At 36.1% G+C, this 18,616-nt stretch overlaps 1 protein-coding gene across 1 annotated transcript in view; it reads right to left on the bottom strand.

Moving 5' to 3' along the window:
- The window catches only part of NFX1 (nuclear transcription factor, X-box binding 1), a 56,507-nt gene that overhangs the window by 9,113 nt on the left and 28,778 nt on the right, over nucleotides 1–18,616 (bottom strand). Inside the window, exons 12-20 of the mRNA XM_072411893.1 lie at nucleotides 17,459–17,541; nucleotides 15,239–15,347; nucleotides 14,494–14,613; nucleotides 9,629–9,708; nucleotides 6,181–6,411; nucleotides 4,829–4,902; nucleotides 2,785–2,886; nucleotides 1,661–1,702; nucleotides 530–625 (exon numbers count right to left, since the gene is read on the bottom strand). Coding sequence (XP_072267994.1) covers nucleotides 530–625; nucleotides 1,661–1,702; nucleotides 2,785–2,886; nucleotides 4,829–4,902; nucleotides 6,181–6,411; nucleotides 9,629–9,708; nucleotides 14,494–14,613; nucleotides 15,239–15,347; nucleotides 17,459–17,541 — 937 coding nt within the window. The remainder of the gene's footprint in view (nucleotides 1–529; nucleotides 626–1,660; nucleotides 1,703–2,784; nucleotides 2,887–4,828; nucleotides 4,903–6,180; nucleotides 6,412–9,628; nucleotides 9,709–14,493; nucleotides 14,614–15,238; nucleotides 15,348–17,458; nucleotides 17,542–18,616) is intronic.

The following is an 18,616-nucleotide window of genomic DNA, read 5'->3' as shown; positions in this document are numbered from 1 at the left end:
TGAATTCTGAATTTGTAAAGTTCCAAAGGTATTGGTGATAATTTACACCAACATGATTGTTCCGAGAATTGGCCTTTATCAATTTTGAGTTTAGTTGGGCTTTAAAGCTTGAGCTTGTATAAAAGTGATGTGCCAAAGCAAGCTTTAACAAAGAATTCTTAAAGCTTTCAGTGAATTGTTTAAAAGGACAATAAGAAAGCTCAATAGGATCTTTGTTTAACATCCCCAATCCAGGGGGCACCATTAAAGCTTCAAAAAAAGCTTTGTAAATGCTTGTGGTACACTCTGTTCCTATACAAGCCTTTGTGTACAAGACATAGGTGTGTGGTGACACTACTTTGTTATAGGAATATACTTTTAGAACTAAACACCTCTGCCTTTATACATTACAACTATTTAATTTTGACACAATTATTTCCTAAATGTTTAGTAGATATACTTTAAAGAGAAACTTAGACTGCTAGTTATTAGATATGGATGGAACATCAGTGTATACCATCTGGAGCAAGAACATTGTACATTCACAAACCTGGCATCATCTTTCAAGCTGTCACTGTACTTTGTCCCTGATCGAGTGTTAAAGGGATCTGAATCTTCAGATATATTTAGGGCCTCTGCCAGACGTCTGAAATAAAAGACAAACTAAATTTACAAAAAAAATAATAAATAAAACAAAAAAAACAAAACAAACTTCAGTATTCACAGTAGGATTTCTTGTATGTGGAAAATTTTGCTGTGAACAGACAACATGCGGTCAAAAGAGCTCTCCATGCAGGTTAAACAAGCCATCTATTAGCTGAAAAAAACAGATAAAAAGGGGTATATTTATGGACCTAACTGTAGGTGTTGACTGTCATTTTGCATTTGGTTAACATTTTGTGCAAATGCATCACCCGACCTTGCACTTGTGTAGTGCGAGATTGGGTGACATAGGAAGAAGAGGTGGGACTGCTTGTCCCACAAGAAATAAACTAGGATTGCGGATCAATTAATGGTTATCCACATTTATTGGCAAGTGTTTTTTTTGTAATGTTAGTTCTGCTTTAATATTATAACTGTAACTGACTCAAACGTTTTTAGAGAATCATTTTTTTTCAAATAAGTGAAATCATTTTGACCAACATCCCCTATTTCATCTGTCAGCGATAAGACAATGTACTGCAGCGATAAGACAATGTTTTGCAGTCCTGAATGCTCTAAATATTTCTTAAATATTTAAGATTATCATTAATTTTTAACTGAATACTCCCTAAACAAGCTTGTACACATCTAATAAGGTCTATCGCCATGGGAAATTAGCCCAGCTTTAATTACTGCAAATTGTATAACTTTAGTCAAACATACTTGTGTAAATAAGATATTCTACGTGGGAAATGCTGGAGCTTAATTAAACACAGCTCAAACTTTGTTCTGTGCACAGATTTAGAAGGGTCCATGACATGAATTTAACTGGATACCGGTACATCAAAGATGACCAGTTTGTCTTTGAATTGCCAATGACATTAAATGAGTAAAACAAGTTCTTTAAAAATACACACTCTTTAGAAGCTCAGTAATCAGATAGGCTGTCAGTAAAATGCGTCACAGAGAAAGTACAGCTTTTCCCACAAACTCAAATTTACTAATCACTCCACAGAAATGCAAATGCCTGTGTGCTTACCTGTTTCTTTCCAATGCCAAGCACTCTTCATCACACTGCAACCTATAATCAAAGCCAAACAAAAGCCAGTCAGTGGGAACTAAGCTGCAGAAATGTAGAAGTGTACTCATTTACAAGGCCAAATAGCCAACATTTTTTTTCCATAGCTCATAGTACTTAAATCGCCTACTTGTTCTGACCTTTTACAATTAGCCTAAAACTACAGCTGCTGATTTTTTTTTGCAGATTGCTGTGACGATCAAAATAAAATTGGTACTTTTAGCTTTGAAAAATAAAATTAAAGGCAGGCAGCCACCCACTCACATTGTTTTTGCACAGAACACAAGCAAATATGACATGGGCACTGGAACAGAATTGTGCTATCCAATATGTACAATGATAACATCAGCAGCACTTAGAAAGATAATCACGGTCAATCTTTAGGACATGAAAGTGTTGCAGAAAACATGGTGATTAAAATCAAAAGATATATTAGGTATTTTCGTTAGGACTATACAGACCCATTTTATTTAACAAGAAAAGGTTTACATTGTATTCTACCAATATATGTCAAATTATGCACTTTAAAGAGAAGGTCAATTCTTCTTTGATTTTAAATTTTATCTCCACTTAACATGCTCAGGAGGGTTTTAGCCAAATGTAGTAATATAAGTCGCCTGCAGATATGTGTTTTGAGTATGGTCATAAATAAAAATGACATAAAATGCAGTCTATCATTAGTATTAAACATAATGTTTTCCCTGTAACACAGCTTTATTGCAAGTAAAAGTTTTATGTTATAGCTTATACATATAATATATATATATATATATATATATATATATATATATATATATATATATATATATANAATAAACTGGTATATAGTTAATATATACCAAGCTTTGGACTTGCTGTATCTCTAACTGCAATCTGTGGTGAAGATCTAAAGCAGCCAAAACACTTTTTTGCTTGGAGATCAGTCCATGGGGGTCTGCTCTCTTGTGACAGGGCTCACAGACACTGCAATGCTGCCAAATTCAAAGCCAATCATCCCCCTTTACATCAATCAGCTACTTTTGAAGATTCTAGTGCCCATCAGTCATTTTTAATACAAAAGGTCCTTGACAAGCACACTACCGTACCTTGTTTGCTTAATTTCTTTTTTGGTGACAAGCTTTCCAATATCCACTGAATCCCCCAGTTGCATTTCAGAGAGCTTTGCTGCCAAAGATATAGCAGCTATTCTATTTAACAAAAACAAATGAGTCAAATGAGTAAAATTCCTTAATATTTACTACTAAAATACATTCATACAGCTTTTTAGACAACATGTGTGCAGTCAGTCATCGCTTTATAATGATAAATAAGGCTTGGAATTCAATGAATATTAAGATATGCCTGGTCACAAGGCTACAATGTTTCTTAGCTCTGTTGTTTTTGGACAGGACTGGAAAATCTAGGTCTCCAGTCATGTATGAATTGAGGTCTGTTCCCACTGGGAAAACTTCCTATGTGATCCCCAGAACAAGAAAAGGCTTTCTATAATGTGGACACAGAACAAAAACGGCACCTTTTAAAAAGTGCTAGAACATATGTTATTATGTATTAGGTTACTATACTTTAATATTAAAAATAATAAATTGTTCCACTTCCCCTTAAAGTTCACTTACTAAATTTTATAAAATCTGTCCTATTGTTTCTTAAATTAAAGGCGAATGCCAGTAAAAAATGTAAACTATGCTTGTAGTGGGTCTAAACCTGCACTGCAAGGGTAAACTGTTCATTTAGGTGTAGGAGAATAGTAAAAAGGATTTTTTACTAAACGCTCTACAGGCTTTCTCCTACTCCATTGTCCAGTAGTTGGAAGCTAAAACATCATCCCCACAGTCCAGGAACAATAGTCCTGTGTTGTAAGAGAGGAAGTTGAAGGCTTGCCCGCAACCTGAAGGGTCAAGTGCAGTAATGTCTGCTATGAAAAAAGTGAGGAAGGCAAGCTAAAATTCTATTTACTTTTACCTATGTTAGACCTAAACAAATGTTCATCTTGAAAAGGTGGCCATAGAACAGCTGCAAGTACCAAGAATTGCCTGCAACAACAGACAAGCTTTTGGACCTTAAAATGATTTACTACATGCAAACAGATTTGCAAACATGTTGCTCTAAAAAACTAAAGGGAAAAGTCTTGCATACGGCATCTACCAAGCAGAGGACACTGCAGTAGGTACTGAAAGCAGCCGTTATTCACAACGAAACATTCTATCTTCCAGAGCCATCCTCACTTTTACACACACAGACACACAGAGACACGGGAGCATCCGTGGTATTACAATGCATGGTATTACAACGTACTGCTATGTTATCTAATAGGAAAAAAAGAAAAACTCTTTCAAGCAAACTTGTTACAAGAGAGTCATGCTAGGTCCATTTGTATCAGACTTTAAACAAGCATGCTCAAAAGGAATGTTAGAATTACAATTTACCATATAGTATAATATAATTTCATCGAGAAAAATTACACTGACTCTAGAATAAACCTTGGGCACATAATGCAGCTGTTACCAGCAACATTCAAGCCAGTCATTAACAGAAATGGCAATAAAAGTAATATCAATACATCAATGGTGAGCTTATTCCTTTAACACTTAAAAAAAAAAAAAAAAAAAAAAAAAAAAAAAAAGGGGAGGGGGGGAAATCACATGGCGCAGTCACCTTTTTTTTCCCCCACAAGGTAAAGTATTTTGAACTTAGGGTTGGCTATGGTTGGTCACCTGCTTTTATATGAGCTACCAGTACATTGTGCTGTGTCCTTATGTAAAGTGTGTAACAAACTTTATGAATATCTCAGAGGGCAAGAGTCTGATACACAACACTTTACAAGAGCGACACCTAGTAATGTGACAGGAATATAAACAGATTCTTTTTCTAATAGCATTTTCAGGGCATAAAAATCCCTCTTTCACTTGAATATACACAATATTGTACAGTACATAGTTAGTTATTCAGACAGCCATCTAATCGAAGAACCTAAATGGCAGCTATGGAAACATAGAATTCTCAAAAATATAGCAATATTAGGATTTGTAATTTTTTTTTTTTTGAGGACAGTCTCCCTTTAAATAAATAAGTGTAATACTTTATGTAAAAAGTACAAAATTAAGTAAACAAGTACACATATGAGATATGAACCTTTGATAAGCAGAGGAAGCCACTGAGCAAACCACAATCTCTTTCCTTCTACCACATTCACACTGGAGCTCTACCTGTGGAACAAAGCAGTGATATTGGAACAAATGTGAGACTTCAAATCATTACAGTATGGTTAAATTAGATCCCATACTTCTATATTAGAGATAATATGATTTCTATATTAAAAAAGTATCCTAACAATACCATAAAACAAATTGAACCTTCAACTGCTGCATAATACCGTTTTTAAATAATTTAAATTTACATTATAAAAAGATAAAAATCATACACTTTGCAAAAAAATGTAACTCCAGCTTTTATCTTTCAAGCAAAACAAGACATTTTGTGTGCTTGGCAAGAACATTAGGCCATCTGTTTAAAAGTTTTAGTTAAAATGGAAATTAATGTTTTAACACAATAATGATCAGAAGCACAATAGTAAAGCTACCAGGTAATGGCTTCATAAGAAGAAATTATAAGTATTAATAATAATAATAATAATAAACAGGATTTATATAGCACCAACATATTATGCAGCGCTGTACATTAAATAAGAAATAGTGAGTAGCATTGAAGAGAAATAGAAGTTCAGGCAAGGATACCCACAAATGAAGGGATGATGAATGGGGAAGTGGTCAAAATTTTAGTGGTATCACTAGTGGGAAGTTATGTAAAATGCCTACAAAAAGTAATATATGGTAAAACAGGGGGTAAAATTAGCTTCTAAGGTCAATTGATGTGCTTTTACCTAGTACAAGGTTAGGTACATTTTTGTTTTTTGAATAAATTTAATAAATAATTGGAAAGGCAAAAATTCCTTCACCTTTATCTGCAGGTACGGTTTGAATAAAAATGTTTACTTGTTCAAAAATGTTGAAAAAGCCAGCAATTTCCATGGGATGTACTACACAAGACAAACAAAAACAATAGTCTTTATTTTTTCTTGTGTATGGTTTAAACTGAGCTAGAGGCAAACAACTTAACATGCATCTGAAATACATTTACTTTAAAATATATCCAGCAAAAAAATAATCCAGGCACCCTTGCCAGATAAAATAGCTAGGTTAGTGATACAATCTGTGCCTCGTGCAGTAAAGGCAATACAGTTTTTTTCTGTATATAGTTACTAGGAGTCAGTTTTGAGAAATACTGAAACATTCAGTTATTTTATTACATTTAGAGTCTATTCAAACGTATCCCTTGTGGTATATTTCGGTACATACATGCATTAGTGTGTTGTGGTACCTTTATTTATGTTCTTCTATGTTTGCCTGTAGTTCAATTTTAATGGTATTCAATGTATATCATGTGGCAAAATAAACATTTCGCTCTAAAACAGTGGTTGCAATTACTTGTGCATTGCAGGAGGACACTGGACATGGCTGTGATGGGTGACAGTTAGCCAAGCATGGATGCCCACAGTCTGGTCTTAGAAGAGTGCAGGGCTGTTTACAGTCTTCATCTATAAGGCATTCTCCTTTGTGACAAATCCTTTTGCATTTGTGCATTCCACACTTTAGGAGCTGATTGCAACGTAGGCCACAGGAGATGTCAGTAAGATGACAGGGGATGTTATTCCTAAGCTGCAACAATAAATAAATAAAAGTACAAAAACATAAGTTTGACCATTCAACAACCTTATTGTTATACAAAGAACAAAATATACCAATTTATGAATGTAGGGGTCAGGTAAATAATTATGTATAAATTGCTTAGCAAATGTTTACCTTATGTAAAATTAACCACCTGGGCGTTACACTGATGTCTAGATTTCTGTACCAAAAGCGGTACACTGTTTTTCATTAATTTTTTTTTTTTTAAATTTTAGACCTGTAACTTACAGAAATATGTCCGAACAGGGTTCTAGTAGATATCATGAATATAAAAAAAGTTTGAAACACAATCATGTAAAAAAATAAAAAAAAAAATTTACTTTTAATAAAATTAAATAAAAAACACAAAAATCAGCTTAAACAAGAATACATAAATAAATCAAAAATACTGAAAATGTTATTTGAATTTCCCGCCCCGCCTCCCGCACAGACGCATGCAGCGACGTCACCGGGAAACCCCAGAGATTGTCACTGCACTCGCCGGGAGAAGAATCATATATATATTATATAAGGATTTCTTTGTATTGGACTAAATACAGCTTTTTTGTATTGAGTTCAATACAAAGTGATTGGAATTTCCCGCCCCGCCTCCCGCACAGACGCATGCAGCGATATCACCGGGAAACCCCGGACATCGTCACTGCACTCGCCGGGAGAAGACTGAAGAGGAAGGACGTGTCTGGAGGAGCTGCGGGGACCAGGTGAGTATATTCTTACAATTGTAATCCGATTGTCATACAATGTATGACAATCAGATTGCAATACAAAGTTTGTTTAACCACCTTACAAAAGTTCGGGTTTAACGCTTTTTGCAAGTGTTATTACCCCGAACCAAGGTCGGGTTTACCGGCCGGGTGGTTAAAAGTAAACTTAGATGTTATATTTAGATGTTATATTTTAGATGGGATTAAACACGCAGACACTATGTACTGGCATTTAGTATCTCTTTCAATTCAAGCTTCATTAGGAATGTCACCCAAAGCACTTTAGCTTTCTTACTCCATGTGACACAGAAACCTAATCCAAATAGCTAATATGCAGGAGTAAATTTTCAAAGTTTCTTATAGCTATTTACTTGCTGATCTAGTTCAGAGAACAATTCAATGTATTTTATACATTTCTGAAAATAAGAACCATCAAAAACTCCCTAGTGTGTACTTTATGTGTGCTGTATGAGTGTTGTCTTTATATAGCACTGTCAATAGAACCTTCCCCGATACATCACATAGGTGATTTGCATAAAAAAATGTCAAAACACAGCCACTAATTCTCTTTTATTTTCTTTAATGAGAAAGCTGAGTCTTTACAAAATGAATGCCAAAACTGAAGACTGAAACCAGAAATGTAAGTAAAAAAATGGCATGTATTTCAAAATTATTCAAATGATAGGTTCTGCCAATTTGCTAATACTGAGTAGGTATACTCACAGTCTAACTTAAATCCAGCATTTGGCATCTTCATGCTCACAGATTAACTATGACCTGATATTAATTGAACATGTATTTCTTTTAGCAGGTTGAAAACTAAACTCTTTTTCTTAAGTATTTACACAAGTGGTATTCTAGATGCTGGGAAATACAGAGGTTATGCAATTAAAGTTCTGTGCAATTTAATTTTTTACTATTTAGCACTACAGGCCCTATGCAAGCTCACAAAGAGCCACACAATGTTTTTTTGGCAACAGCTGATTTTCTTTTTGAAAAATTATTTCAGCATAGCTTTGAGATTCTTATATTTCATAGATACAATGGGTGGACTTAACAGAGGAGTTCAGGCTGTTCATTTAATAAGGTATTGTTCTGCAAGAAATTTTCACTTATCTCAGTGAATATGACGGAAATTGATTCAGCAGAAATACCTGGTCATATGCATATAGCAGGGTAATGATTATACAGAACATTAAAAAAAAAAAAAAAAAAAAAAAATAGAAAAACACATGTTTTGTTTACACATGACTGGATGATTGGAGTAACCAAAGTTTTACTTCAATTTATTATGTTTGGTGAACATTACCTAGCAAAGTGAGAAATGAATCTGCTAGGTGACTTGCCTATATTCCTATAATAAATCAATCACACAAATCAGCAAACCTGTATGCACCTGCAACAATGAAAAAATAAACAAGTAATATACTTAACCACCTAGCCGGTATGCCCGTACGAAGGTCGGGCAAAAAAAAAATTGGCTAGGATGGTTAACCCCGTAATTTTGTCACATCCTTATCTCCATGGTCCCGCTGTGCACATCCAGCGGGACCATGGAGGTAAGGATTCCAGCGTCGTTTTCCTATTCCAGCGTCGTTTTCCTATTCCAGCGTCGTCCTCCGCCCATCGTCGTCCGTCGATCTCCCTCTCCAGCGTCGGGTGCCAGCGGGACCGGTAAGATGCCGGCCGGTATCTTGTGTTCCGCTGCCCGGCATCTTGCGTTCTGCCGCCCGGCCGGCTGAACACAATATCCCGGCCGGCATCTTACCTGGTCCCGCTGATCGTCCACGTCCGTCTTCGTCCAGCGCCGGATGATCTCTGCAGGGAGAAGCCGTGCGGCGGAGAAAAAAAAACCGGAAGGCTCCTCCCTGCGTGCGTGATGACGTCGGCGCGTGTGCGGGAAATTCAAATAGAAACTCATTCATTCATTTTGTATTGGATTGCATACAAACTGCTGTACTCAATCCAACACAAAATAATTCAAATAAATACAAAGTACATAACTGGTAAATTCAAACGCTCATTTTGTATTGGATTGAATACAAACTCCGGTATCCAATCCAATACAAAAAAATAAAAAAAAATAAAAGTAAATACATTTTTTATATTCATATTATCTACTAGAACCCCTGTTCGGACATATTTCTGTAAGTTACAGGTCTACAATTTAAAAAAAAAATTTCATGAAAAACAGTGGATCACTTTTGGTACAGAAATCTAGACCTCAGTGTAACGCTCAGGTGGTTAATTTTCTTGAACACTATATATTAGGTACTGCAGTAAAGACAGTTTTGATCATGATCACAAAGTTTCAAGGTAAAGATGCCAAGGTAAATAGAGGTTTGCAGAGTAAAGTGTGACAGCTATAATGAAATTAGCCTATTGGTGTTTCCTGTACTTTGTGTATAATTTTATATTATATATTTTTCATTAGTATCTCTATCAGAACATAGCTCACTGACATAACTAACATTTTATCTCACCTCATGTTTTCCCATGCACCATTTCTGTGTTAGGTATGTACAGGGGGGACATTTCTCTTCACTGTGACAGGAATGAAAAACTGGAAAAAAATGTAAAAGCAAAATTGTAATGACATGGCAATTATTCCTGATAAAGATTCTGCATCATTTAATAGGTAGGTTGACCCATGAAGACTATGATAGTGATACATCTAATAAATCTGATACATCACCTAAGTAATTTATTTTTTTAATAGGTAATACACCAACAATGCCCATCTGTGTGATGCAGTGCATTACAACACAACATAATTTACTATTATTGGCTGTTGTATTCTGTATAAAACAAATAGCTCATCAAATTTTTAGTCCATTTACAGCACATTTAGTAAGGTAATGAAAATCTGAGTAGTCCCTAAACCAGAACACCTAACAAATAACTTTAAAAAAAAAAAAAAAAAAAAAAAAAATAGAAAAACACATGTTTTGTTTACACATGACTGGATGATTGGAGTAACCAAAGTTTTACTTCAATTTATTATGTTTGGTGAACATTACCTAGCAAAGTGAGAAATGAATCTGCTAGGTGACTTGCCTATATTCCTATAATAAATCAATCACACAAATCAGCAAACCTGTATGCACCTGCAACAATGAAAAAATAAACAAGTAATATACTTAACCACCTAGCCGGTATGCCCGTACGAAGGTCGGGCAAAAAAAAAATTGGCTAGGATGGTTAACCCCGTAATTTTGTCACATCCTTAAGCTCATCAAATTTTTAGTCCATTTACAGCACATTTAGTAAGGTAATGAAAATCTGAGTAGTCCCTAAACCAGAACACCTAACAAATAACTTTAATAGCAAAAAAAAAAAAAAAAAAAAAAAAAAAATGGACAAGGCATGTATTAGAGTTAAAACATTTCAGTTCAGACTCATAACATTATTTAGGTTTGCAATTTAGCAGGTGGAGTGCATAGGTATTTAAACAACAAAAAGAAAGGAGGGAACAAATTCACATACACTGGAGATATATATATATATACACAAGTTTATCTTTTTATGTTTAAAAAAAAAAGTCAGCAATGTTTGCTTTTGACCCTGTGTCTAATGATACTACTGATCCCCTATCAGACAAATTCTTTCAAAGCCAACCTAAAGTGGAGTAAGGATACCTTTTTTGCCAATGTCATCAGAGTATATAATATCAATTACATTTGTATTATATATTATATGTGTTGCCAATAATTGTTTAAAATCAAAATATTTACAAATTACACATCTTGTTCTATGTCAGGGGTGTCAAACTCAAAAACACAGGGGGCCAAAATTAAAAACTTAGACAAAGCTGCGGGCCATTCTTGAAATTTATTGAAAAAAAATGAGGAAATTTTTCATTCTCATTAGATATAAAACCATTTCATATAGAAACAAAGAGGTTTTGCTTCACAATGGGTAACCCCCATTCTATGGGGGAGTGCTGGAAATGCCAGACGCAGCCAATGCGAAGCTAAATCTGGCCCGCCGCTGAAACTCCCTCTTCACTGAAATAGCACTGCTACTAAAATTCCCGCCATTATTTGCCTCTATAAAACAGTCCAACGAGGGGCCCGCCGGTCTATAGACGCGAATGATGCCGGGAATTGTAGTAGCGGTGCTCTTTCAATGCAGCAGCAGGCTTCATATTTAGGATTCCTTTGGGGGCCAGAGTTTGACACCCCTGTCCTACGTCATTACTGTGTGGAAACCAAAATCATTTGTCCCACAAAAGTAAGAGCTTAAGAAATATGTCAGCATTTTTAGTGTCTGGGCAAAGGCTTACTGCTAAAAGGGCTGAAAGAATACCAAATGCACAGCAAAAGCCAAAGCTAGGATAACCTGCCTCCACTTGCACCCTGGCTTTTTGTCATAGTATGCATTGTTCTCCCCAGAAATTTTTTTCAGCCGGGTGGTCAAAAAGAGGGTGTGGCTCCCAGTTGTTTATGCCATGGGTATCTAGTAACCTCTTATTGTTTCAGTGTTCTACCTTCTCCCTATACTATGTTCTAACTTTGTAATGCCTGCCCCGTTAGTATATCCAGTTTTTCTATTCTATGTATTTTGCCACAACTGTCCAATGCCATGTATTGTGACCCAACATACTAGTGTTCTACGTTTTAAGAGCGTATTCCTTTGTAGTAGTGTAATAGTATAATAAATGTGGTTTAACAAGTTAGGCTTAGTTCATATTGGCAGCAAAAAACATTTACCCCTCCTGAGTGACTTCTGGCAACTGCCAGGCACCTAGGATTGGTAACAGGCGGGAAGTGCTGGGCTTTTTCAGACCTTAGCAGTTTTTTAAGCAGCAGTGGTTCCTAGCCTGAGGAATGGACAAATGTATCCTTACTGCCAGTGTAAATTCAGCCTAACTTCGGATGTGCTCCTGAGGCTATATTTAAAGTAAACTTTTGTGAAAACATTTTCTTTTCACTTGATCCTTTTACAAAGTTAACCCAGCAGGCCCATGCTGGCTCAGCTTTACACCTTTTCTCTGATGCTCACGTACGTTCAGTGCTGCTTTGCACTGCGCATGGATGAGGTTGAACACTTTTTTTTACTTTATAAGAAAGCCTCTGAAGATGCATGCACAGAAAGAGCAGCCCAGAGCTTCTTGGGATATGTGACACAAATATCCCAGGAGGCTGCAGATTTCCCCTTTGGTCTTTACCGAAATGTAAGTAAAGACTGAGGGGGAGAGGTCCTCCCCAAAAAACAAAAAAACACATTTTTCCATTACATAAAAGAGAAAGTCATTCTTTAATATAAATGTTAAAAATGTGGTGATGCTTTAATAGCATCATGCATGTGATATCAGATGGGGACAAAACAGCCAGTGACCCCCTCTCATCACTGCCCATATTCTATAAAAAAAACCCCAAAAACTGGCTGTGACATTTATCCGCAGTGTGTAATGAGGTCATCAGCAGTGTGGTGTGGTGTGGTGTGTGTGCGTAAGCTGCATGTCATATTCTGCAACCTAACAGCTCGCTGTGTTCAAACCTTTATATCTCCTAAACCATTGGTTGTATTGACTTAAACATTTTTAAGGTACACCTGGAGGCATAGGAAACTGAAACTGTAGGTGCAAGTGGGGGACACATGTGGCTAAACATTTTTACAATGTAATTACTATGGCATTATGAGAACATAAATCTCCACCTAGCAAAATATGCTGCCTGCTCTGTTACACATATCTGTCTGCATCTCTACCACAAACCCCAATTTCTCTAGAATGAAGAGGCGCAGGGAAACAAAAATATAGGTGGAAGTAGGAGATCACCTTTCACCACCATGGCATACATTAAAAAAAAAAAAAAAAAAAAAAAAAAATGTCCTTGTTGCATATGACTGTAACCTTCCAGTACCTTAACCCCATAAATTTAAGTGCGCAAAGTTCATTTTCTAATGATGCCATAGTGATGAAGTTTCAGAAGATTGAGGAAATCATTAAAATCCCTGGCACTACATTTTAATTAACCTCAAGTGCCCCGGGATCGTAGTAGATTCTCAGGGCTGCAATCATTCTTGCAGCCCTGAGAATCCTCCTGTTTGCAATCCCCCTAGTCCTAGCCCGTGCAGAGGATGAGAGCTGCCGAGGAGAGGTGGGCGGGGGAGGCACAGAAGCTGAGCGGAGCAACCAGCTAAAACCCTCTGGTGAGAACTATGCTATGCTACCCTGCATGCGTCTCTTTTTTGAACCCCTATTTCTCTGGAACAGAGTTTATGTTCTAATGAAGCCAAGGTGATGCCTTGTACCTACATTTTCAGTTCCTACACTTCCCAATTCCAGAGAAATATTCGTTCAAATGTTAGAAGTGGGCAGTATTGTGTAATAGGGCAGCACAATTTCTTGGGTAGAATTGCTTAGGTTCTAAAGATGCTGTAGTAATGACATTTTAGAAAGGGATAGTCACATGTGGTTGTGGTTCAAAGAAGAGAAGCAGACAGGTAGATATAAATTTAGTGGGCCCAACCCAATGCTACTTGCTATTTAGGACACCCTGGGAGTCTCAAATTTCCATTTTTAATTTGGAGTTCTAGGAACACTTGCTTTTGAAACAGTATTCGATTTTCTCAAGTTTTTACATTTTTGACCCCCCATTCTTGGGGGGCAAACTGTTTAGATTGTATGAAGGTTTGAACACAGTTGTTACGCTGCAGAAAATGGCAAGCAATCTCTTCACAGCCATTACACAAGTCCACTTGTACACAACCACCCGGATAGATAGATCTTACAGACATTTTTTTTTTTTAAGATAAAACAATCAGCAAGTTCTAGCAGATAGTGCTAAGACTGCCAGTGTCCCCCTGCAAACAATGCTCTCCACCCACCTCTCTCGTCAGCACTCTGAAATGTTCAGAATCTTCTGGGTACAAGCAGCTCTGCTGCCATCTGTTAAGATTAGAGCTGTTGATGACACGTGGACAGGAAAGTCACGAGTGCTGAGCGTAATGCCCAGGAAAAAGGCCTTGGGGAGAACTATGGATTACTGACCTCTCTGCAATAGATCTCATTGGTTTATGGCCTATATTTGTCTAGGACTGGGCTATATCCACTCTCAGTATAAATCAAAAAACAAAATGTTAATGGGGAAAAGGTTATTCTGGTAATGTAAATAATTTATACATATACATTTTTACTATTCACTTTACACATCATCCAGTTTGAAGACCAATGCTCTTAGAGGCTGTGGGCAGTAGCAGTATGTTTGGATGGCATTTAGGGTATGCAAAAGAGCTGGAAGGTTTATTAGTAGGGAGGTGGGATGCCAAATGTATAATCAAACTTACAGGACAAAAGAAAATATGGCAACTTAAGAAATTAAAAATCTTGCAATAAAACTACCTGGATGATCACACTCATGTTGCCTTGTACAGGGTTTCTTACACTCAGGAGGTCTTGTGCCACAAGGTACTGGAGGAAAAATCACAGATTCCCCACAGTAACAAGCAAGTTCATCAAAACCTGAGGAAAAAAAAAAACATTAGATATTAAATATAAAATAATAAAACTGTTTTTGTTCATGGTTACATGCTATTTCACATTTAAACCCCTAAAATTTATCATACTTGACACATTGTTTCTTAATTTCCTTTTATCCTTCCAAAACTGATCTAATGCCTCATCACAGATATACTGTTGTACTGCTATCACCTGAATCATTCTAAACCTTTCTGCAACTTGCCTTGTCTTTTTCTTCCTTCCCTTATGGTACAAGCATATTCCAAGATGACAATGCTAGGATTCATTGGGCTCAAGCGAAAACAATGTCCATAGAGCTGTCATTTTAACACAAGCACTGGCCACCTCAGTGTCCAGACCTTAAGCCCATTGAGAATATTTGACAGGTGCTAAAGAAGAAGTGGTTTAGACTTAATGAAAAATAATTGCAACTCTGGAAAGAAATAAATGTTGTGAAATTGCATTTTCAAAAGGATACCATAGCAAGTGCATATAATCAAAAAATAGGTGTGCAACTTTTTTCTTTTTTTTGGAAAGGCAATGTAACGGGCACTGATCAATGCAGCTGCACATATAATAAATAAATATAACACAAGTCTTTAAAATATGACATATATTTATATCTTACTTGTTTGCCAACAGTTCTGACAGTTCCCACGATGACAAGGTTGATCACATCTGTGAAGGCCACAATTGAGCTTATGACCACAAATTAAAGAGCACTTATGTTCTTTGTCCTGTTTACAAATATTGAAGTGAGAGGTGTAAAAATCACATATGACTAACTTTATAAGTCAATTGTATTATTAGGTTATTTGCTAATCCTCAGTTTTACATGTTGTTAGCAAAATTTATGAAGTCAATGTAATTTTTTTAAATATATTTTTACCACCTCAAAAAGAGCTAACAAGTTGCTTTATGATACTATAGTGCAGGTGACAGCCCCTCTTTATTGAGATATCAGAGTTTTTGGAGTTCTTGGAGTGCTATTCAGGCAGGGTATTAAAAGTTAAAATCGTTACTCTGAAAATTTTTGGGGTAACTGCTTTTGCAAATCAATTCCTTGTTAACTCACTCTGCAAGGTTAACTGGGAGAGTTTAGAGCGAATCTAAAGTCATTGATTCCCCTAGAAAGCGTCCAGACTGTATTCCAATGGTATGTGTATATGCTATATTGCTTTTCTTAAATTTTTACATCTACATTTTTACAATAAAATGGAAACCGTTGCATCCCCTTTATGCTCAGCATTCTCCCTAGTTCTGTCAGTTTGTTACTCGAATTCCAGCATGCCTGTATTTCTGGTGGAAAAAAAATCTACTTTCATTTAGTGATTAGGAATCATGTTGTAGTATTGTATTGCAAATGTTTGCTAGTTATGGTTACACCATTCCAGTGAAAACAAATGTGTTTTAAAGGAAATATGTGCAACTCTATGAAAGTGTTTTTGCAAAACACACAGAGATAGACTGTTAAAGCAAGAGTAAGGAAATTGGAGAATTTTTTTTATACGCAGTAATGGGTAGAATAGCGAGTGGTGTGCTAGGTTATTTAGTTTGTGAATTTCTGGGATTCCAGATAGCAGGGGATATTGTTGGATAACGCCTGCCATCACACCCCTAGTTCACAGGAAAGAACCATGGACAGGTCATCCTATTGACTAATGCTAAACTGTGGCCTATTCAATTTATTATTGACACATTAAAACCGCCCTAGCGTTCTCATTCTGTCCGTATTTTCATGCAAAAAGCATTACAATTTTTTGCATGGAAATTTATTTTACATCGTAGGCTTTTAATTCTTAGGCATAACTCACTGAAATATATCCAATATTTAATACATTTAATAATAAACTTTAAAAAAATAAACACAAAAGTTTGTTAAAAAAATAAATAACTGTACAGTAGAATGTATATTGTATAATATACATACACATATATATATATATATATATATATATATTTTTATTTATATTTATTATATAAAGATTTCTTTGTATTGGACTCAAAACAGCTATTTTGTATTGAATCCAATACAAAATTATTTGAATTTCCTGCCGATCCTCCCGCCCGCACTGACGTCACGGGGAAACCCTGAAGAACGCCTCTGCAGTCGCCGGCTGATGATCGAAGGAAGAAGACGTGTCCCGAGGACCTGCAGGACACTGGGGAACGCCAATGGAACAAGGCAAGTTTTTTTAATGTAGAATTAGAATACCGCCAGGGGGGTTAAAAGGTTACTGCTGGGGGTTTTTACAAAACAGAATTCAAACAAACAGCATGAACTTTTCTTAAAACATGTCAACTCTAACATGGCTTTACCAGCTAAAAAAATAGAAAAAAAAAATATTAGTTGTTAATAGCCTCTAGGTGACATTTATTTTAAAGGGTGAAGTTACAGGCAGTGACGTGCAACTTTGTAGGTGCACGAAGCACACAGGTGTAGTTTTGGACTGGCTAAATTATCAGTTGGATAGTATATATTCTGAGAAAAATAGCAACTGTTAAAGAGAAAAGTTGTCCACCTAGCATAATACATAGCAAAAAAAAAAAAAAAAAAAAAAAAAAAAAAAAAAAAAGCAGACAAGCAATTACATTAGCAGGAACAACAAAAATATTACCTTTTGTGACAAGATACCCTTTAATTTCAATAAAAGCAATTTCAGAAAAAAAACTGTCAATTGCAGTACAGCGTGCGAATACCCAAAAAAGTTAATCTATTTATAAAGTTACCAAAACTGCCTTCATTTTAAAATGTTCACAAGCTGGATATAAAAGAAAAAAAGTTAAATTTGTAGATTTAAATTTCTTGTTTTAAAACACCAGTGTATGAATGTAAGATGTTACTTACCACGCAGCAAATTTCACTGCATTTATGTCGCCCACACTGGCGTTTCTTGTTACAACGCTTGTCACAAATAAATGTGAAGTCTCCTACAATAAATTTTTTTTTAGTTATGATTAACTGGTTTGGTGGTTTATTTTTATAATAATTTTCAATATCAAGTATCAGAATCCTGTACTGTATTGTTTAGATTCTAATTGATAAACATTTTGGAAGGACAAAGAAGACATACAAATACATATTCCTGCCAAAAACCTGGACAAAGCACTGAAAATGTTTTTCCTGAAAGCTAATATACCAATAGCTCAATACTTTTGTTAGTCATCACAGCAGGTAAATCCTGCTCAGCAACTGGCAAGCTCCATATAGTGTTCAGCCAAATGTAAAACGCTCCAAAACTCAAACATAACAGTGTATTTTATTTTTGATATATATTTTTTACAATATTAATTACAAATAGCTTCTGATGTGTCAAAAGTGAAAAATGAAATTTACAAAAGGTATTTACAATGTATATTAAAAATAAGAAATATCTCCAGAAGTATACACTCCTTTCCAGTTAAATATGTGGGAGATTCACATTGATACAACAGCATTTACAGCACTGAGTTTGTGTGGTTAGGTCACAAATATCGGAAGATCTCTACAATCTGGCAAACAGAGGCTGCAAGAATCACAAAGATTCCTGCCAACTTGAACCTGCAAAACAAACCTACATCAAACATAGGAGATTAGCATGCTGGCCAAAAAGAATAATTTTAAATCCATCAAGCCATAAAACCTTCTTATAGTTGACCTCAGTGTCACTCAGGTACTGTCTAGCACATTGTCTATGAGAGGTCCTGGGAGTTTTAGATAACAGTGACTTTTGAGACTCTTAAGCTACGTACACACAGCAGATTTTTATCGCCCGATAATCGGCATCGGCCAATTATCGGGCGAAAATCTTCCGTGTGTACAGTCGGTGTCGTCCATCGTCCGAACGACCGACCTGCCGGATCCACGGACGATGGACGACAGCCGATCGTAATGAAAGGGAAGGGGAGAGCGCGCAGCAGGGTGCCGCTCCGTCGCTCTCCCCCCTCCCCTCTCCATAGAGCATGAACGGTGCTGTATGTACAGCATCGTTCATGCATCTTGCAGCCCCTTGTCGTTGGAAAGGAT

Source organism: Pyxicephalus adspersus, chromosome 5 (assembly GCF_032062135.1).
Source record: "Pyxicephalus adspersus chromosome 5, UCB_Pads_2.0, whole genome shotgun sequence".
In the NCBI taxonomy this organism is placed as follows: Eukaryota; Metazoa; Chordata; class Amphibia; order Anura; family Pyxicephalidae; genus Pyxicephalus; species Pyxicephalus adspersus.
The sequence above is the reverse complement of the archived record's forward strand: the minus strand, read 5'-3'. Positions and strand labels throughout refer to the sequence as shown.